Raw genomic sequence first — 22,000 nt, 5'->3', positions numbered from 1 at the left:
GTGTGAGAGATAATGAGAGAGTGTGAGAGTGTGAGAGAGAGTGTGAGGGTGTGAGAGTGTGAGGGAGAGTGTGAGGGTGTGAGAGAGAGAGAGTGTGAGGGTGTGAGAGAGTGAGAGAGTGAGAGAGAGTGTGAGGGTGTGAGAGAGTGAGAGAGAGAGTGTGAGGGTGAAAGAGAGAGAGAGAGAGAGAGAGAGAGAGAGAGTGAGGGTGTTTGAGAGAGAGAGTGTGAGGGTGTGAGTGAGAGAGAGGGGGAGGGTGTGTGAAAGAGAGAGAGAGTGTGAGGGTATGTGAGAGAGAGAGAGTGAGAGAGCGAGTGAGGGTGTGAGGGTGTGAGAGAGAGTGAGGGTGTGAGAGAGCAAGAGAGTGTGTGGGTGTGAGAGAGAGAGAGAGAGAGAGAGAGAGAGAGAGAGAGTGATGTTGTGAGAGAGCGAGAGAGTGTGTGGGTGTGAGAGTGTGATAGAGAGAGTGTGAGAGAGAGTGTGAGGGTGTGTGAGAGAGAGAGAGAGTGTGAGGGTGGCGAGAGAGCGAGAGAGTGAGCGGGAGAGTGTGTGGGTGTGTGAGAGAGAGAGAGAGAGTGAGAGTGTGAGAGAGAGAGGGTGTGTGAGAGAGAGAGAGAGAGAGAGAGAGAGAGGGTAGTGTGTGAGAGAGAGAGAGAGAGAGAGGGGTGTGTGAAGAGAGAGAGAGAGCAGAGAGAGAGAGAGAGAGAGAGAGCAGAGAGAGAGAGAGGAGAGAGTGAGTGTTTGTGAGAGAGGCAGAGAGTGTGTGGAGGTGTGAGCAGGGTGATAGAGAGAGTGTGAGAGAGAGTGTGAGGGTGTCGTGAGAGAGAGAGTGTGAGGGTGGGGCGAGAGAGCGAGAGAGTTAGCGAGAGAGCGAGAAGAGAGAGAGAGAGGAGAGTGTGAGAGTGTGAGGGTGTGTGAGAGAGAATGAGAGAGTGTGAGAGTGTGAGAGAGAGTGTGAGGATGTGAGAGTGTGAGAGAGAGTGTGAGGGTGTGTGAGAGAGAGAGAGAGTGTGAGGGTGTGAGAGAGTGAGAGAGTGAGAGAGAGAGAGGAGAGTGTGAGAGTGTGAGGGGTGTGTGAGAGAGAATGAGAGAGTGTGAGAGTGTGAGAGAGAGTGTGAGGGTGTGAGAGTGTGAGAGAGAGTGTGAGGGTGTGAGAGAGAGAGAGTGTGAGGGTGTGAGAGAGAGAGAGAGAGAGTGTGAGGGTGAAAGAGAGAGAGAGAGTGAGGGTGTTTGAGAGAGAGAGTGTGAGGGTGTGAGAGAGAGAGAGGGAGGGTGTGTGAAAGAGTGAGAGAGAGTGTGAGGGTATGTGAGAGAGAGAGAGAGAGTGAGAGAGAGAGTGTGAGGGTGTGAGGGTGTGAGAGAGAGTGAGGGTGTGAGAGAGCAAGAGAGTGTGTGGGTGTGTGAGAGAGAGAGAGAGAGAGAGAGAGAGAGTGATGTTGTGAGAGAGCGAGAGAGTGTGTGGGTGTGAGAGTGTGATAGAGAGAGTGTGAGAGAGAGTGTGAGGGTGTGTGAGAGAGAGAGAGAGTGTGAGGGTGGCGAGAGAGCGAGAGAGTGAGCGGGAGAGTGTGTGGGTGTGTGAGAGAGAGAGAGAGAGAGAGAGTGAGAGTGTGAGAGAGAGAGGGTGTGTGAGAGAGAGAGAGGGTGTGTGAGAGAGAGAGAGAGAGAGAGAGAGAGAGAGAGTGATGTTGTGAGAGAGCGAGAGAGTGTGTGGGTGTGAGAGGGTGATAGAGAGAGTGTGAGAGAGAGTGTGAGGGTGTGTGAGAGAGAGAGTGTGAGGGTGGCGAGAGAGCGAGAGAGTGAGCGAGAGAGAGAGAGAGAGAGAGGAGAGTGTGAGAGTGTGAGGGTGTTTGAGAGAGAATGAGAGAGTGTGAGAGTGTGAGAGAGAGTGTGAGGGTGTGAGAGTGTGAGAGATATAGAGTGTGAGGTTGTGTGAGAGAGAGAGAGTGTGTGAGGGTGAGAGAACATGGGTGTGCTAGAGAGGGAGAGAAAGAGAGAGAGGGGGAATGAACGAGGGTGTGTTAGAGGGAGAGAGGGAGAGAACGAGGTGTGGAAGACAGAAACCAGACAGAAACATACACAGACGGCTGTGCAAGGTCTCTTAGTGCAGTCCGGGGTAGTGTAGATGAACTACAGACAGTCAGGTCTCTTAGTGCAGTCCGGGGTAGTGTGGAATAACTACAGACAGCCAGGTCTCTTAGTGCAGTCCGGGGTAGTGTCGATCAACTACAGATAGTAAGGTCTATTAGTGCAGGCCAGGGTAGGGCAGTTGAAATACAGATTTAGATTTAGAGCTGACAGGCAGATTTTAGAACGATTAAGGGGTTGACAGTGAGATATTAGAGAGATGTAGGGATGAGAGGGAGATATTAGAGAGATTTAGGGCTGACAGGGAGATATTAGAGAGATGTAGGGCTGAGAGGGAGATATTAGATGTAGGGATGAAAAGGATAAATTAGAGAGATGTAGGGTTGAAAGAGGAGATATTATAGAGATGTATATATGACAGAGAGATGTTAGAGAGATTAAGGGCTGATATTGGAGATTTTAGAGAGATTTAGGGCTGACAGGGAGATATTAAAGAGATGTAGGGCTGAAAGGTGAAGAGATTAGAGAAATGTAGGGCTGAAAGCGGAGATATTAGAAATATTTAGGACTGACGGAGATATTAGAGAGATTTAGGTCTGAATGGGGAGATATTAGAGAGATATAGGGAAGAAAGGGCACATATTAGAGAGGTTAGGGCTGATATTGGAGATATTTGAGAGTTTTAGGGCTGACACAGAGATATTAGAGAGATGTCAGGCTGACAGTGAGATATAGGAGAGGTTTAGGGCTGACTGAGATATTAGAGTAATTTAGGGCTGATATTGGAGAGATTTTGGGCTGAAAGGCAGATATTTAGGGCTGACAGGTAGATATTAGAGAGATGGATGGCTGACAGGGAGATATTAGAGAGATATAGGGAAGTAAGGGCACATATTTTGAGGACAACACAGTGCCACTGAGACGGCCCGCAACCAAAACCTGAGGGCTCTCCTTCACCGCAAAACATTTAAACACGTTAACCCTCTCAAGGCTGGCGGCTACCGGCCCTAGCCGCATCCCCAGAGCATGCACAGACCAGCTGGCTGGTGTGTTTACGGACATATTCAATCAATCCTTATCCCAGTCTGCTGTTCCCACATGCTTCAAGAGGGCCACCATTGTTCCTGTTCCCAAGAGAGTAACTGAGCTAAATGACTATCGCCCAGTAGCACTCACTTCCGTCATCATGAAGTGCTTTGAGAGACTAGTCAAGGACCATATCACCTCCAACCTATCTGACACCCTAGACCCACTCCAATTTGCTATCCGCCCCAATAGGTCCACAGACGACGCAATCACACTGCACACTGCCCTAACCCATCTGGACAAGAGGAATACCTATGTAAGAATGCTGTTCATCGACTACAGCTCAGCATTCAACACCATAGTACCCTCCAAACTCGTCATTAAGCTCGAGACCCTGGGTCTCGACCCCACCCTGTGCAAATGGGTCCTGGACTTCCTGATGGGCCGCCCCCAGGTGGTAAGGAACAAAATCTACACCCCGCTGATCCTCAACACTGGGGTCCCCCAACGGTGCATTCTCAGCCCTCTCCTGTACTCCCTGTTCACCCATGACTGCGTGGCCATGCACGCCTCCAACTCAATCATCAAGTTTGCAGACGACACTACAGTGGTAGGCTTGAATATCGACAACGACGAGACAGCCTACAGGGAGGAGGTGAGGGCCCTCAGACTGTGGTGTCAGGAAAATAACCTCACACTCAATGTCAACAAAACAAAGGAGATGATCGTGGACTTCAGGAAACAGCAGGGAGAGCAGCCCCCTATTCACATCAACGGGACAGTAGCGGAGAAGGTGGAACGTTTTAAGTTCCTTGGCGTACACATCACGGACAAACTGAAATGGTCCACCCTCACAGACAGCGTGGTGTAGAAGGCGCAACAGCGCCTTTTCAACCTCAGGAAATTTGGGTTGTCCCCAAAAACACTCACAAACTTTTACAGTTGCACAATCGAGAGCATCTTGTCGGCTGTATCACCGCCTGGTACGGCAACTGCTTCTCGCCCAACCGTAAGGCTCTCCAGAGGTAGTGAGGTCTGCACAACGCATCACCAGGGGCAATCTAGCTGCCCTCCAGGACACCTCCACCACCCGAAGACACAGGAAGGCCAAAAAGATCATCAAGGACAACAACCACCCAAGCTACTGCCTGCTCACCCCGCTATCATCCAGAAGGCGAGGTCAGTACAGGTTCATCAAAGCTGGGACCGAGAGGCTGAAAAACAGCTTCAATCTCAAGGGCATCAGACTGTTAAACAGCCACCACTAACATTGATTGGCTGCTGCCAACACACTGACTCAAATCTCTAGCCACTTTATTAAATAATAATACATGTATCACTAGCCAGTGCTACTTTATATAACGTTTTCATACCCTACAATACTCATCTCATATGTATATTTTCTGTACTCTATACCATCTACCTCATCTTGCCTATGCCGTTTGGCCATCGCTCATCCATATATTTTTTGGAACATATTCAGCTCACTGGTCACGATGGCAACACCCATCCGTAGCACGCGCTCCAGCAGGTGTATCTCACTGATCATCCCTAAAGCCAACACCTCATTTGGCCGCCTTTCGTTCCAGTACTCTGCTGCCTGTGACTGCAACGAATTGCAAAAATCGCTGAAGTTGGAGACTTTTATCTCCCTCACCAACTTCAAACATCAGCTATCTGAGCGGCTAACCGATCGCTGCAGCTGTACATAGTCTATTGGTAAATAGCCCACCCTTTCTCACCTACCTCATCCCCATACTGTTTTTATTTATTTACTTTTCTGCTCTTTTGCACACCAATATCTCTACCTGTACATGACCATCTGATCATTCATCACTCCAGTGTTAATCTGCAAAATTGTAATTATTTGCCTACCTCCTCATGCCTTTTGCACACATTGTATATAGACTCCCCCTTTGGTTTCTACTGTGTTATTGACTTGTTAATTGTTTACTCCATGTGTAACTCTTTGTTGTCTGCTCACACTGCTATGCTTTATCTTGGCCAGGTCGCAGTTGCAAATGAGAACTTGTTCTCAACTAGCCTACCTGGTTAAATAAAGGTGAAATAAAAAAAATAAAAAAAATCCTTTACACTTGTATGTATAAGGTAGTTGTTGTGAAATTGTTAGATTACTTGTTAGATATTACTGCATGGTTGGAACTAGAAGCACAAGCATATCGCAACACTCGCATTAACATCTGCTAACCATGTGTATGTGACAAATACAATTTTATTTTATTTTATTTGACCAGGGGAGCATGATCCGTGACCAGGGTGAAGTGGGTACCTAACAGGTAATACTTGAGAGTGTCTAGCGCCCACTTCACCCACCGCTACACACTCTTTCTCAACCATAGATTTTTTTTTTCTCTTGGTATCAGCTTTCGGCTGATGTACATGATAGGGTGCTCCTCCCCATCGTGTATCTGGGACAGAATGGCCCCTAGTCCCGTATCATATGCATCCGTCTGGACCAACATTGGCACCTGGATATCAGGCGTTACGAGAATCGGATGGGAGCCCAGTGCTTCCTTCAGACGGCTGAACGCCGCTTCTGTCTCGTCCATTCATTTCACTATTTTCAGGCCCTGGTTAGATCGGTGAGGAAGGAAGCTATAGCCGCAAAGTTGGGGATAAACCGTCTATAGTATCCGGCCAGTCCCAGGAAGGACTTGACCTGTGTCTTGCTGCGTGGAATTGGCAAGTCAGGTACCGTGTGAAACTTCCTCTCCTGGGGCTTGACGTTCCCTCGTCCGATCAAATACCCCAGGCACTCCACCTCCTCGAACACTAGTTTGCATTTCTTGTGGTTCGCGGTCAACCCAGCTTGTCTGAGCGCGTCCAGCACCGCCTGGAGGCGCGTCAGGTGCTCTCCCCAACCTTGGCTGTGGATGATGATATCATCCAAATAGGCTGCTGCATACTGCTGGTGGGGTCAAAGTACTTTGTTCATCAGTAGCTGGAATGTGGGCAGGGCTCCGTGGAGACCGAACGGGAGCACCCGGTACTGATACAATCCATCTGTTGTCGAAAACGCCGTCTTCTCCCGGGAGGAGGCTGCCAACGGTACCTGCCAATATCCTTTGGTCGGGTCAAGGGTGCTGATGTACTGGGCGTTTCCCAATCGGTCGATGAGCTCGTCCACCCTCGGCATGGGTTAGGCGTCAAACAAGCTTATGTCGTTCACACTCTGGAAATCATTACAGAAACGTAGGCTACCGTCCGGTTTGGACACCAACATGACGGGGCTGCACCATGCACTGTGAGACTCTTCAACGACACCCATCCTCAGCATAGCCTCCACTTCCTGTTTCACGGCCTTCCTTCGGGCCTCTGGAATCCGATATGGCCTCTTTTGTACCATTTCCATGGGCCGGGTACAGATGTGGTGTTCAAGTATGGTCGTGCGGCCCGGCTTCTCAGAGAATACCGCCGTGTTACGATCAACGAGCTCCCTGAGCTCTTGCTTCTGGGCTGGGTCGAGGTCTTCATTGCTCGGGACCACCACTGGTACCGTTGGCGTACCAACGGGTCCCGACCATAACACGGCCAAGGTTGTCCTCTCGTACCACTTCAACAGGTTCACGTGGTAAATTGGTTGGGGTTTCTGTCTCCCTGGCTGCCGTATGCGGTAATTGACAGGTTCCAGCTTCTCGATCACCTCGTATGGCCCGTGCCATGTTGCCAGGAACTTACTTTTGGCCGTGGGGATTAAGAACTAAACCCTGTCTCCCACCTGGAATTCTGGGGGCCGGGCTCCCCGATTGTAGACCTGGGCTTGGGCGCGTTGGGCCTTCTCCATATGTTCCCTCATAACTCGCCAAATGGCTGTAATCTTCACCCTCATCGTCTCCACATGTTCTACCGTGCTGCGTAAGGGGGTCGGTTGGGCTTTCCACACCTCCTTGGTGAGGTCCAGTAGGCCTCGTGGCCTCCTCCCGTAGAGGAGTTCGAAAGGGGAAAACCCAGTGGAGGACTGGGCTACTTCTCGGATTGAGAACATTAGGTGGGGTAGTAGCTGGTCCCAATTCTTCCCATCCTACTCGATGACCTTCCGCAGCACTTGTTTGAGCATTTTATTGAACCCCTCGACGAGCCCATCCGACTGCGGATGGAAGACGGAGGTCCGGATCTGCTTGATCTGCAGGAGAGCACACAAATCTTTCATGCGGCGGGACATAAACTCAGTACCTTGGTCTGTCAGGTCTGTCAGGATCTCGTTCAGGATGCCCACCCGGCTAAAGAGGTGGAACAGAGGTGGAACAGCTTCCGGGCGATTCCCTTGGATCCCGCCGCCCGTAGAGGACTGGCCTCGGGATACTGGGTGGCATAGTCCACTATTACCAGGATGTACCGGTGTCCTCATGCTGTTTTTACTAGGGCTCCCACTATGTCCATGACGATGTGTTCAAAGGGCACCCCGATGATCGGTAGGGGGACCAAATTGTGCCTTTGGGGCAGTCATTTGACACTCCAGGCAGCTGCGACAGTATTCTTCCATGGCCCTCCTCATCCCGGGCCAGTGGAACCGGGCGGCGATCCGTTCCCGGGTCTTCTCCATTCCCAGGTGCGCCCCCAACAGGTGGGTGTGGGCCAGCTGAAGAACGGTTCCCACGTACCGTCAGGGCAGCAACAATACCTCTCGAAATTCCCCCTGTTGGTGCCACACCTGATACAAAAGGTTATTCTTGATTTGGAAATGGGGGAATCGCCAGTCATTCACCCCCGGAAGTAGCTGTCCATCCACCGCTATCACTTGGGCTGCGGCGGCATTCAAGTTAGGATCCTCCCACTAAGCCGTCCCGAATTGTCCCCTCAGTTGGCCCCCAGGGGGTGTCTCGACTGGCCCCTCGAAATCAAGGAGGGGGAGGCTGGGCTTTTCCTCCCGTGGTTCCCCAGCGGTGGTCGGGTTCCGGCACCCCCTCCGACTCTGGACCCATAGATACAGGCTGATCAACCATTTGCTTCCGGGCCACACAGGCGATGGGTCGTCCTCGCTCTCGTCTTCGGCTGGTTCGTACCTTCTTCCTCAGCTCATGCCCCCACAGGGCCGTAAACAGCGGACAATCTCGTCCCACTAGGAGAGCTACCGGCAACTCTGGTACTGCACCCACCATCATCTGGCAGTTCCCTTGTGGCATCATGATGTTGGCCTATACGGTTGAATACTGCTTTGTGTCCCCTTGAACACCACGTTCAGTTTCCTGATTCAGCAGACTCGTGGTTATGAGGGTAACCATACTTCCAGAGTCTAATAGAGCTTCCGTGTTGTGTCCGTCAACCTTCACTGGGACCATGGGTGCAGTTGATTTGTGGTGTGCCCAACAGGAGGTGACATAGTCACCCGGGCTCCCGTTAGACTCCCGGGCTTGCTGATGGCATCGACTCCTCTCTAGCCGTGCAATTCCAGGCAATGTGCTCCTGGGCACCACACTCAAAACACCTCCTTTGTTCTCCACCTACCTGGGGTTGTCGCTGGTGGGTCGGCCCTACCCCAGGCATCTCTCCACGGGTTTGCGGTCCTTTGGCCCTGCCGACTGTCGGTTTGGGGTACACAGCAGTGGGGCTGTCCTTCCGACTCCTTGAACAGGTCGCCGGCTCCCACTCAGCAGGGCCTGAGTGTTCTGATGCGTCTCCACTGCTTCCAGGAGGCCCTCCAAGGTCTGGGGTGCGCATGTCGTGGGGTAGTGCCCGTAGGAAGTGATCCAAGACCACTTTGTCTAGGGTGGAGGGGGTGGATACGTCGGTTAGGAGCCATCCCCTGGTGATCGGAGTTAGCCGCCTGTTCGTCGTTCAGGTCCCAATTGCCTTTTGGGCATTCCCAGAGAGGAACGAGGCCAGCAGACTGGCCCACTTCTGCCTTGGCCATCCTTCCCGTAGTGCTGTCCTTTCAAACATACAGAGGTAGGTTTTGATGTCGTCATCTCCTGTTAGCCTGATTTAAAAGCTGATTTGGATGTGATTCAATAGACGCTCCTCCTTGTAGCTTCCTGATTTCCTCAATAAGGAGGATGTTTTGTAGACGCTGTTCCTCCAACATTCGTTCCTGAACAGCCTGTTGGACTTGTTGGGCCCGGATGAACTGAGCTATCAACTTGTCCATGCTGATGCTGCATAAATATCAACCCTGATCTGACCACGTTATAAGAGTGCTCACATTCTCCACCACTTGTGGCATACCAGGGGGTTGGGTCAAAACGTTTACACAGATCAGACATGGACAGAGTAGGAGTAGCTCAGTTTCAAAAGTGTTTATTAAAATAATAGTCCAAAAGAAAAGAATAGGTTTCCCCCAGGAGACGCTATCCGAGATACCATCTACTGGGCTCCGGGTCTTACTTTATCCTGTGGGGATCAAAACCTGAACTCTCTCCTGTTACCTCTGGTACCGTCCCCAACTATATGGGAGTCCTTTCCTCCCCCAGTCTCTCCCTTCTGGCAGCATGATGGGAGTTGTACAGCTGGTGAGCAATCAGCCCTTGATTACTCACTAATCCCCAATTAGCCCCAATTAGTCCTGGCCAGGAGAGCCCGTCGAGACCTGGCACGTCCAGCAGATGGAGCCATCACTTTGTATGTATACTCCGTCTGTCTCCAGGCCTACACCGGTCTCCCCCTGGTGGCTGACCTGCTGTACGCCACACAGTATTTAGAAATGATCTCAGAATAGGAGTGCTGATCTAGGGTCATGTCCACTAGTCTTATCTTATATCTAAACAGCTAAACTGAACCTAAATCAGCACTCATACTCTGAAAATATTACTGATTATGGACCAAGAGAGGACTGGGTAGGGCTGAGCAGCAGGGATATCTTTAAAAGAAGACATCCTTTGACGATTAATTAAGTTTCTAGCTCTCATGTGATGTCCTGGCTTTGCTGGCTGGGGAAAAACGAGCACATGTTCAGTCCCTGTCCCAGCATGTTGTATTTATCTCCAGGTGTCCAAGAGGAACATCCCGGTTTATTCCTTTCTCAAGTAAACCCTGCAAACACCTCTCTCCTCCTGGTTTGTTCATCAATGTATTCTCTCTCTCTCTCTCTCTCTCTCTCTCTCCCCTCCTGATTTGTTCATCCATATATTCTCTCTCTCTCTCCTGGTTTGTTCATCCACGTATTCTCTCTCTCCCTGCCAGTCCTAAAATCATACCTTAAACTGTTGTCTTACTCTGAGGCGGATGCAGGGACATTACCAATGAATCTGTCCGGTGTGGGGTCGTTTTTTTTCTCTCCATCAAATGCCATGTGAGGTGAATTTTAAAGCCAACCACAAACCTAAAGGTGAACACATTGATGTAGGAAGTCTGTTTCTACCTCAGACAATTTGCTGCTATTTCCCTCTAGTCATTTCCACTAATTGGCTTAATTATGTGGTCTGATTCATCCAGCACCAGCACCAGAGTGTTTTGTCTTATCGATAGATTGATAGACATCCTTGGGACAGAAATTACAACTCTCTCTCTGCACAGCATTTTATAGTTTGTCTCGCTTATAAAATTCAATATTTCACCTGTCACTTAATGTGTCAATATTTTGACAGTGTGTGAAGGCCTATTGACCTCTAGCATTTGAAAATGTTGTTTTAGATGTGTTTTGTGTTCATTCCCACTGGGCACAAACTGGTTAGTTGGTGCCCAGTATTGGTTAGTATAAGTTAGTATTGTGATGTTAAATCTATGTGGATAATACATTGTAAATCAACGTAAACTAATGTTTTGAGGGTAACATTTCAACCACAGGATCATTTCATCATGGTAACCACATTTCAAAATTGACAACCTTCTGTAAAATATAGTGAATTTGTACCTTTGAAACAACGTCATATCTTCAACGTTATACGGTGCATTCAGAAAGTATTCAGACCCCTTGGCTTTTTCCACATGTTCTTACCTAACAGACTTATTCTAAAATTGATTAAATTTTTTCTTCATCACTCTACACACAATAGCCCATAGTGACAAAGCAAAAACAGGTTTATTGAAATTTTTGCAAATGTATAAAGAAAATATCATTAGTACTCAGAACCTTTACTCAGTAATTTGTTGAAGCACCCTTGGCAGCGATTACAGCCTCAAGACTTCTTGGGTATGACACTACAAGCTCTGCCATGCTATGTTATTGTCTTAGGTCTCTCTTTATGTAGTGTTGTCTCTCTTGTTGTGATGTGTGTTTTGTCCTATATTCTTAATCCCAGCCCCGTCCCCGCAGGCGGCCTTTTGCCTTTGGGTAGACCATCATTGGAGTAATACTTTATTCTTAAATGACTTAAAGACAGTTGTGAAGGATGCACGACAACACCTTTTACCTCTCAGGAGACTGAAAATATTTGGCATGGGTCCCCAGATCTTCAAAAAGTTCTACAGTTGGACAATCGATAGCATCCTGACCGGTTGCATCACCACCTGGTATGGCAACTGCTCAGCATCTGACCGTAGGATGCTACAGAGGGTAGTGCATATGGCCCAGTACGTCACTGAGGCCAAGCTTCCTACCATCCAGGACCTCTATATCAGGCGGTGTCAGAGGAAGGCAAAAAAAATGGTCAAAAACCCCAGTCACCCAAGTCATAGAATGTTCTCTCTGCTACAGCACAGCATACGGTACCGGAGCGCCAAGTCTAGGACCAAAAGTTTCCTTAACCTCTCTGGGATATGTGGGACGGTAGCGTCCCACTTGGCCAAAAGCCAGAGAAAATGCAGAGCGCCAAATTCAAATAAATGACTATAAAAACCAAACTTTCATGAAATCACACATGTAAGATACCAAGTTAAAGCTACACGTGTTGTGAATCCAGCCAACGTCAGATTTCAAAAAGGCTTTTTGGAGAAACCAAACGATGCTATTATTTGAGGATAGGTCCTCTGTAAACAAAAGAGAGAACATATTTCAACCCTGCAGGCGCGATAGAAAACGCAGTAATAAAAATATAAATCATGCCTTACCTTTGACGAGATTCTTCTGTTCGCACTCCAATATGTCCCATAAACATCACAAATGGTCCTTTTGTTTGATTAATTTCGTCGATATATTTCCAAAATCTCCATTTATTTGGCGCGTTTGATCCAGAAAAACACCGGTTCCAACTTGAGCAACGTGACTACAAAATATCTCAAAAGTTACCTGTAAACTTTGCCAAAACATTTCAAACTACTTTTGTAATACAACTTTCGGTATTTTTTAAAGTAAATAATCGATAAAATTGAAGACGGGAATATCTGTGTTCAATACACAAAGAAAACAAACTGATGCTACCTTTCTCGTCACGCGCCTCTAACAAACAGTACACTTGAAGTGACCCTTGTTTTGAACAGGGCTTCTTCTTCATTACAAAAAGGAAAAACCTCAACCAATTTCTAAAGACTGGTGACATCCAGTGGAAGCGGTAGGAACTGCAAAAAGGTCCCAATGAAAACCCATTGAAAAGAGTGACCTCAACAACAACAAAAATAATCTGAATGGTTGTTCCTCGGGGTTTTGCCTGCTACATAAATTCTGTTATACTCACAGACATGATTCAAACAGTTTTAGAAACTTCAGAGTGTTTTCTATCGAAATATACTAATGAGATACATATCTTATCTTCTGGGGTTGAGTAGCAGGCAGTTGAATTTGGGCATGCATTTCATCCGGACGTGAAAATACTGCCCCATCACCAAGAAGTTATCAGCGTCTGCCCCCAGACAATTTACATTGACACCACCCCCTTTTTATTTATTTTATTTGATCAAATTCACCTTTATTTAACCAGGTAGGCCAGTTGAGAACAAGTTCTTATTTACAACTGCGACCTGGTCAAGATAAAGCAAAGCTGTGCGACAAATACAGCAACACAGAGTTACACATAAACAAACATACAGTTAATAACACAATAGAAAAATCTATGTACAGTCAAATCAAATGTATTTATATAGCCCTTCGTACATCAGCTGATATCTCAAAGTGCTGTACAGAAACCCAGCCTAAAACCCCAAACAGCAAGCAATGCAGGTGTAGAAGCACGGTGGCTAGGAAAAACTCCCTAGAAAGGCCAAAACCTAGGAAGAAACCTAGAGAGGAACCAGGCTATGTGGGGTGGCCAGTCCTCTTCTGGCTGTGCCGGGTGGAGATTATAACAGAACATGGCCAAGATGTTCAAATGTTCATAAATGAGCAGCATGGTCGTATAATAATAATAATTTGCACTACAGTGTGTGCAAATGTAGAAGAGCAGGGAGGTAAGGCAATACATTTACCATAGAGGTGAAACAATTACAATTTAGCATTAACACTGGAGTGATAGATGTGCAGGTAGAGATACTGGGGTGCAAAAGAGCTAGAGGATAGATAACAATATGGGGATGAGGTAGTTTGGTGTGCTATTTACAAATTGGCTGTGTACAGGTGTAGTGATCGGTAAGCTGCTCTGACAGCTGATGCTTAAAGTTAAAGAGGGAGATATAAGACTCCAGCTTCAGTGATTTTTGCAATTATTTCCAGTCATTGGCAGCAGAGAACTGGAAGGAAATGCGGCCAAAGGAAGTGTTGGCTTTGGGGATGACCAGTGAAATATACCTGCTGGAGCGCGTGCTACGGGTGGGTGCTGCTATGGTGACCAGTGAGCTGAGATAAGGCGGAGCATTACCTAGCAAAGACTTATAGGTGACCTGGAACCAGTGGGTTAGGCGACGAATATGAAGCGAGGGCCAGCCAACGAGAGCGTACAGGTCGCAGTGGTGGGTAGTATATGAGGCTTTGGTGACAAAATGCACTGTGATAGACTACATCCAGTTTGCTGAGTAGAATGTTGGAGGCTATTTTGTAAATGACATCGTAGAAGTCAAGGATCGGAAGGATAGTCAGTTTTACGAGGGTATGTTTGGCAGCATGAGTGAATGAGGCGTTGTTGCAAAATAGGAAGCCGATTCTAGATTTCATTTTGGATTGGAGATGCTTCATGTGAGTCTGGAAGGAGAGTTTACAATCCAACCAGGCACCTACAGTGGGGAGAACAAGTATTTGATACACTGCCGATTTGGCAGGTTTTCCTACTTACAAAGCATGTAGAGGTCTGTAATTTTTATCATAGGTATCATAGGTCAACTGTGAGAGATGGAATCTAAAGCAAAAATCCAGAAAATCACATTGTATACAATGTATCACATTGTATAATCACATTATTTGATTTTTAAGTAATTAATTTGCATTTTATTGCCTGACATAAGTATTTGATACATCAGAAAAGCAGAACTTAATATTTGGTACAGAAATCTTTGTTTGCAATTACAGAGATCATATGTTTCCTGTAGTTCTTGACCAGGTTTGCACACACTGCAGCAGGGATTTTGGCCCACTCCTCCATACAGACCTTCTCCAAATCCTTCAGGTTTCGGGGCTGTCGCTGGGCAATACGGCCTTTCAGCTCCCTCCAAAGATTTTATATTGGGTTCAGGTCTGGAGACTGACTAGGCCACTCCAGGACCTTGAGATGCTTCTTACGGAGCCACTCCTTAGTTGCCCTGGTTGTGTGTTTCGGGTCATTGTCATGCTGGAAGACCCAGCCACGACCCATCTTCAATGCTCTTACTGAGGGAAGGAGGTTGTTGGCCAAGATCTCGCGATACATGGCCCCATCCATCCTCCCTCAATACGGTGCAGTCGTCCTGTCCCCTTTGTAGAAAAGCATCCCCAAAGAATTATGTTTCCACCTCCATGCTTCACGGTTGGGATGGTGTTCTTGGGGTTGTACTCATCCTTCTTCTTCCTCCAAACACGGCGAGTGGAGTTTAGACCAAAAAGCTCTATTTTTGTCTCATCAGACCACATGACCTTCTTCCATTCCTCCTCTGGATCATCCAGATGGTCATTGGCAAACTTCAGACGGGCCTGGACATGTGCTGGCTTTAGCAGGGGGACCTTGCGTGCGCTGCAGGATGTTAATCCATGACGGCGTAGTGTGTTACTAATGGTTTTCTTTGAGACTGTGGTCCCAGCTCTCTTCAAGTCATTGACCAGGTCCTGCCGTGTAGTTCTGGGCTGATCCCTCACCTTCCTCATGATCATTGATGCCCCACGAGGAGAGATCTTGCATGGAGCCCCAGGCCGAGGGTGATTGACCGTCATCTTGAACTTCTTCCATTTTCTAATAATTGCGCCAACAGTTGTTGCCTTCTTACCAAGCTGCTTGCCTATTGTCCTGTAGCCCATCCCAGCCTTGTGCAGGTCCCACAATTGTATCCCTGATGTCTTTACCCAGCTCTCTGGTCTTGGCCATTGTGGAGAGGTTGGAGTCTGTTTGATTGAGTGTGTGGACAGGTGTCTTTTATACAGGTAACAAGTTCAAACAGGTGCAGTTAATACAGGTAATGAGTGGAGAACAGGAGGGCTTCTTAAAGAAAAACTAACAGGTCAGTGAGAGCCGGAATTCTTACTGGTTGGTAGGTGATCAAATACTTATGTCATGCATTAAAATGCTAATTAATTACTTAAAAATCATACAATGTGATTTTCTGGATTTTTGTTTTAGATCCCGTCTCTCACAGTTGAAGTGTACCTATGATAAAAATTACAGACCTCTACATGCTTTGTAAGTAGGAAAACCTGCCAAATCGGCAGTGCATCAAATACTTCTTCTCCCCACTGTAGGTATTTGTAGTTGTCCACATATTCTAAGTCAGAACCGTCCAGAGTAGTAATGCTACTCGGGCGGGAGCAGCAATCGGTTGAAGAGCATGCACTTACTTGCATTGAAAAGCAGTTGCAGGCCTCAAAAGGAGTGTTGTATGGCAGGTTTGTTATCACAGTGTCCAAAGAATGGCCAGATGTATACAGAATGGTGTCATCTGCGTAGAGGTGGATCAGAGAATCACCAGCAGCAAGAGCGACATCATTGATATATACAGAGAAAAGAGTCGGCCTGAGAATTGGACCCTGTGGCACCACCATAGAGACTGCCAGAGGTCTGGACAATAGACCCTTTGATTTGACACAAGTAGTTGGTGAAGCCAAGGCTATTGAGTCTGCCAATAAGAATGCGGTGATTGACGGAGTCGAAAGCCTTGGACAGGTTGATGCAGACGGCTGCCTGTCTTTTATCGATGGTGGTTATGATATCGTTTAGGACCTTGAGTGTGGCTGAAGTGCACCCGTGATCAGCTCAGATACCAGATTGCATAGTGGAGAAGGTATGGTGGGATTCGAAATGGTCGGTGATCTGTTTGTTAACTTGGCTTTCGAAGACTTAAAAAAAAGGGTAGAATAGATACATATATAAGTCTGTAAAAGTTTGGGTCTAGAGTGTCTCTCCCTTTGAGGAGGGGGATTGCTGCGGCAGCATTCCAATGTCTGGGGATCTCATAATTTTAGAAAGAGAGCGTCCAGATTGTCTAGTCCTGCTGATTTGTAGGGATCCAGATTTTGAAGCTCTTTCAGAACATCAGCTGTCTGGATTTGGATGAAGGAGAAGTGGGAGGGCTTGGGTAAGTTGCTGCAGGGGGTGCGGAGATGTTGACCGGGGTAGGGGTAGCCAGGTGTAAAGCATGGCCAACCATAGAATAGTCGAAAGCCTTGGACAGACACTCTAGACCCTAACTGACTACTGGCTAGCTGCTTATGGGGGTTCCGGTTCTAAAGTGTAAAAAATAGCAGATCCGTACCACATTGGTAAGGCTGGTTGCAGGAGAGTATGTTCAGTCCGTAGATGGAAATTGAAATAAAAAATATATAAAACATATATTTGAAATAGATACGAAGAAAAATATATATACATGGGACGGGGCGGGACAAGACAAACAGACGTCCCACTGTGGGACACTGCTGCTACTCGCTGTTTATTATCTATGCATAGTCACTTTACAAATGACCTCGACTAACGTGTACCCCCGCACTTTGACTCAGTACCAGTGTCCCCTGAAATATAGCATTGTTACTATTATGTACAGTATATTTTTTAAACTTTAGTTTATTATGTAAATATTTTCTTAACTCTATTTTTTGAACATCATTGTTGGTTAAAGGCTTGTACGTAAGCATTTCAAGTAAGGTCTAGACCTCTTGTATTTGGCTCACGTGACAAATAAAACATTTAACATATTAAAATAAACACCTGTATTTGGTGAGTTTCCCTCAAGCTCTGTCAGGTTGGATAGAGAGTATCACTGCACAGATATTTTCACGTCTCTCCAGAGATGTTCGATTAGGTTCAAGTCCTGGCTCTGGCTGGGCCACTCAAGGACTTTCAGACACTTGTCACAAAGTCACTCCTGCTTTGTCTTGGCTGTGTGCTTAGGGTCATTGAGCTATTGGAAGGTGAACCTTCACCCAAGTCTGAGGGGCTGAGCGCTCTGGAGCAGGTTTTCATCAAGGATGTCCCTGCACTTTGATCCATTCATCTTTCCCTCGATCCTTACTAGTCTCCCAGTCCCTGCCGTGAAAAACTTTTCCACAGCATGATGCTGCTACCACCATGCTTTACCGTAGGGATGGTGCCAGGTTTCCTCCAGATGTGACGCTTGGCATTCAGGCCAAAGAGTTCAATCTTGGTTTCATCAGACCAGAGAATCTTGTTTCTCATGGTCTGAGAGTCCTTTCGGTGCCTTTTGGAAAACTCCAAGTGCCTTTTCAGGATCTGTCAAAATTCCCATCAATAGCCTGACAAAGTTGCCTGAACAACCTCTCCCTCAACCTTAGCAAAACAAAGGAGCTGATTGTGGACTTCAGAAGGAACAAGGCTGGACACTCCCGTATCCTCGTTAACGAAGCCGTCACGGAGACGGTCAATAACTTCACATTCCTCGGCGTACACATCTCAGAGATGCTGAAACGGTCAAACCGCACAGACACCGTGGTGAAGAAGGCACAACAGCAACTCTCAGCAACCTCAGGAGGCGGAAGAAATTTGGCCTGTCCCTGAGGGCCCTCAGTGTTCTACCTGGAGCACCATCTCTAGAGCATACTGTCAGGCTGCATCACAGCCTGGTACAACAACTCCACCGCCGTGGACCACATGGCGCTACAGAGGGTGGTACGCCCTACCAAACACACCACTGGGTGCTCACTGCCTGCCCTCCAGGACAACATTGCCTTCTGGATAATAGCGGGGTGAACAGGCCGTGGCTCGGGTGGTTTATGTCCTTGATCTTTTTGGCCTTCCTGTGACATCGGGTGCTGCATTTGTCCTGGAGGGCAGGCAGTGTGCCCCCAGTGATGCGTTGGGAAGACCACACCACCCTCTGGAGAGCACTGCGGTTGCGGGCGATGCAGTCGCCGTATCACATGGACAATCACAACTGCAACCCTGTACATGTGACTACTGTGAAGGTTTGAACACCACAAATACATACATGGATTTTCATTTACACCAACTAGTGTACAGAGAAGCATAGACAAGAGCTATGTGAGGACACAGTTACATTCATTAGTGGAGACGTGCCTGCATATTGTATGTGTGTCACTGAAAGCCAGACTAAGAAGGGTTATATCTCTTCTATGTGCACTATTTCTATGCTTCCCGTTTTTAAGTTTAGTTTTTGCTTCTTTTACTTTCAGTTTTGTACACCAGCTTCAAACAGCAGAAAATACAATATTTGTGGTCATGGAAAACATATTTCACAGTGGTATAGATGGTACAATGATTCTCTACACTAAACTTGTTTGTTTCTTCACATCAATGGAAATTAGGTGAACTATTAGAATTTAAGCAAACAGGAAATGGCGGAGCGATTTCTACGGAGTGCATCTTTAACATAAGTTAATTTGTCCCAATTCTTTTGGCCCCTAAAATGGGGGAACTATGTTCAAAAAGCCCTGTAATTTCTAAATGGTTCATCCAATATGGGGTTCAAAGCCAAAACAACAACTCATGTGTCACTGTCCAAAAACTTTGCGAGCTCACTGTATAGTATCTATTAAAGTTAATTCCTGTCCCTCATACTAAATCCTCTTCCTCTTAATTCCCCATAGGAACAGGATGCTCCTGACAACGTGCCAGTGAGTTGAAAAGAGAGAGAGCTGAAGGTAAACTCAAAGCTATAAAGATGAACCCTATGGAGGAAATGACGACCATGTCTCTGCCGATGTGGGCTCGGTTCGCCAACTCCAGCGAGCTGTACTACAACCCCAACACCACTGTGGCCCCTAATTTCCTCACCAAACCCAAGGCGTGTGAGCAGCTCAACATCGCCACAGAGGTCTTCCTCATCCTGGGTATTATCAGTTTGTTGGAGAACATCCTGGTCATCTGCGCCATCATCAAGAACAAGAACCTCCACTCCCCCATGTACTTCTTTGTGTGTTCGCTGGCTGTGGCCGACATGCTGGTCAGCGTCTCCAACGCCTGGGAGACCATCATCATCTACCTGCTGACCAACCGGCAGCTCATTGTGGACGACCATTTTATTCGTCAGATGGACAACGTCTTTGACTCCATGATCTGTATATCAGTGGTGGCGTCTATGTGTTCTCTCCTGGCCATCGCTGTGGACCGGTATGTGACCATCTTCTACGCTTTGCGTTACCACAGCATCATGACCCATAGACGGGCCGCTCTCATCATCGGAGCCATCTGGACCTTCTGCACGGGCTGCGGCATCGTCTTTATCATGTACTCCGACACCACCCCTGTTATCATTTGCTTGGTGTCCATGTTCTTCACCATGCTGGTGCTCATGGCCTCGCTGTACAGCCACATGTTCATGCTGGCTCGCTCCCACGTCAAGCGCATCGCGGCTCTGCCAGGGTACAACTCCATCCACCAGAGGGCCAGCATGAAGGGAGCCATCACTCTCACAATCCTCCTGGGCATCTTCATCGTCTGCTGGGCACCCTTCTTCCTCCATCTTATCCTGATGATCTCCTGCCCCAGAAACCTGTACTGTGTGTGCTTCATGTCTCACTTCAACATGTACCTCATCCTCATCATGTGTAACTCTGTGATCGACCCTCTGATCTACGCCTTCAGGAGTCAGGAGATGAGGAAAACCTTTAAGGAGATTATCGGTTGCTACAGCCTGAGGAACGTGTTTGAGTGTCTCCCTGTGTGCTATAAACCTGGAGTGCCATAGAACTCTTACCCTTATAGACTCTTTGGCCATGGGTCCTACGTGTGGTTTAGTCAGCAGGATTTGGGCATGAACAGAGTACATGAACAGAGTGCATTGGAGTAGAAGACTGTCTTATTAAAATGTGTCTTAGACTGCCTTGTCCCAATGCAGTCTGATTAAGCTCAACTTGTAGAACCCTTTGTTAACCCTTTCCTTAACAGTAGAACTGCTAAAGCAGTCATTTTGACCCTACAGTGTATATCCATCCACCGAATCAAAGCAGTCTCATCAGCCTACTCTGGCCTACTTGGAGTAGGCTACACAGTGAGAGCGTGAGTAATTGTACATGCTGAACGGCTTTCAATACACATCAGGCAGCAGGTGAGCGAGTGTCAAAGAATGTGGGGATGAGGCAAGGGGAGTAATGTCACCATGGACAACTTCTTCACTGTCATTGGAGAACAAGTTCCTTGTGGCCGGCACAATGAACAAAGTTAGACGTGCGCCCCCTCCCTCTGTGCAAAATAAAGCACCTGAACAGCCGTTATACTCCACAAAGGTGCTGAAGAATGACAAGATGACAGGAACACAATAAAAAGAAGACTATTACGCACTATAACCAAACAAAGGTACGTCAAAGTGTGTCAAGCAAGTGAAAGTTGTGTCAACTGTTAGGACAAGGGATAACAGCTAAATTAAATCCAACTGATGCCATTGAGTGAAGATACACACAAGCACGAGCTGACAATAATTTACTATTTTAATCTGCTGTCATATCTACACTTATATTCAATAGAATGCCTTTATTGCTTTTGTGCTGAGTTTCACTATTTATCAAGGCCACGTGGCACTTATAATGATGTTGAGGCTGCTGAAGTTTTTATCTTTTAACCACTTGGTATTTTGGGGTAGTTATAAAAATAAGCTGTTACCATGTTCCAACACATATGCTTTCTATTTCATAGTTGTAACAAAGGCACTCCACTAATAAAATTGATTGAACACAATTTATTTAAATTTTTTTGTCATATGTCCTCCAGTAAATAAAATTATGAAAATGCTCTTCTGTTTTTTGAAATAAAAGTGTCCATTCGCATATGCAGATGACACCATTCTATATACTTCCGGCCCGTCTTTGGACACTGTGCTATCTAACCTCCAAGCGAGCTTCAATGCCATACAACACTCCTTCCGTGGCCTCCAACTGCTCTTAAACGCTAGTAAAACCAAATGCATGCTTTTCAACCGTTCGCTGCCTGCACCCGCACGCCTGACCAGCATCACCACCCTGGATGGTTCCGACCTTGAATATGTGGACATCTATAAGTACCTAGGTGTCTGGCTAGACTGTAAACTCTCCTTCCAGACTCATATCAAACATCTCCAATCGAAAATCAAGAGTCGGCTTTCTATTCCGCAACAAAGCCTCCTTCACTCACGCCGCCAAACTTACCCTAGTAAAATTGACTATCCTACCGATCCTCGACTTTGGCGATGTCATCTACAAAATTGCTTCCAACACTCTACTCAGCAAACTGGATGCAGTTTATCACAGTGCCATCCGTTTTGTCACTAAAGCACCTTATACCACCCACCACTGCGACTTGTATGCTCTAGTCGGCTGGCCCTCGCTACATATTCGTCGCCAGACCCACTGGCTCCAGGTCATCTACAAGTCCATGCTAGGTAAAGCTCCGCCTTATCTCAGTTCACTGGTCACGATGGCAACACCCATCCGTAGCACGCGCTCCAGCAGGTGTATCTCACTGATCATCCCTAAAGCCAACACCTCATTTGGCCGCCTTTCGTTCCAGTACTCTGCTGCCTGTGACTGGAACGAATTGCAAAAATCGCTGAAGTTGGAGACTTTTAT

The 22,000-nt window shown here is 47.2% G+C and overlaps 1 protein-coding gene across 1 annotated transcript; it reads left to right on the top strand.

Moving 5' to 3' along the window:
• The first annotated feature begins 19,060 nt into the window (after positions 1–19,060).
• LOC109884528 (melanocortin receptor 5) lies at positions 19,061–21,125 on the top strand. The gene has a single exon (XM_020476492.2). It carries the CDS (start codon positions 19,123–19,125, stop codon positions 20,146–20,148), a length of 1,026 nt encoding a protein of 341 aa, XP_020332081.1. The 5' UTR covers positions 19,061–19,122; the 3' UTR covers positions 20,149–21,125.
• The last annotated feature ends 875 nt before the right edge of the window (positions 21,126–22,000 follow it).

The sequence above is a fragment of the Oncorhynchus kisutch genome, linkage group LG17 (assembly GCF_002021735.2).
Source record: "Oncorhynchus kisutch isolate 150728-3 linkage group LG17, Okis_V2, whole genome shotgun sequence".
Taxonomy (NCBI): domain Eukaryota; kingdom Metazoa; phylum Chordata; class Actinopteri; order Salmoniformes; family Salmonidae; genus Oncorhynchus; species Oncorhynchus kisutch.
This window is presented reverse-complemented; position numbering and strand designations above follow the sequence as displayed.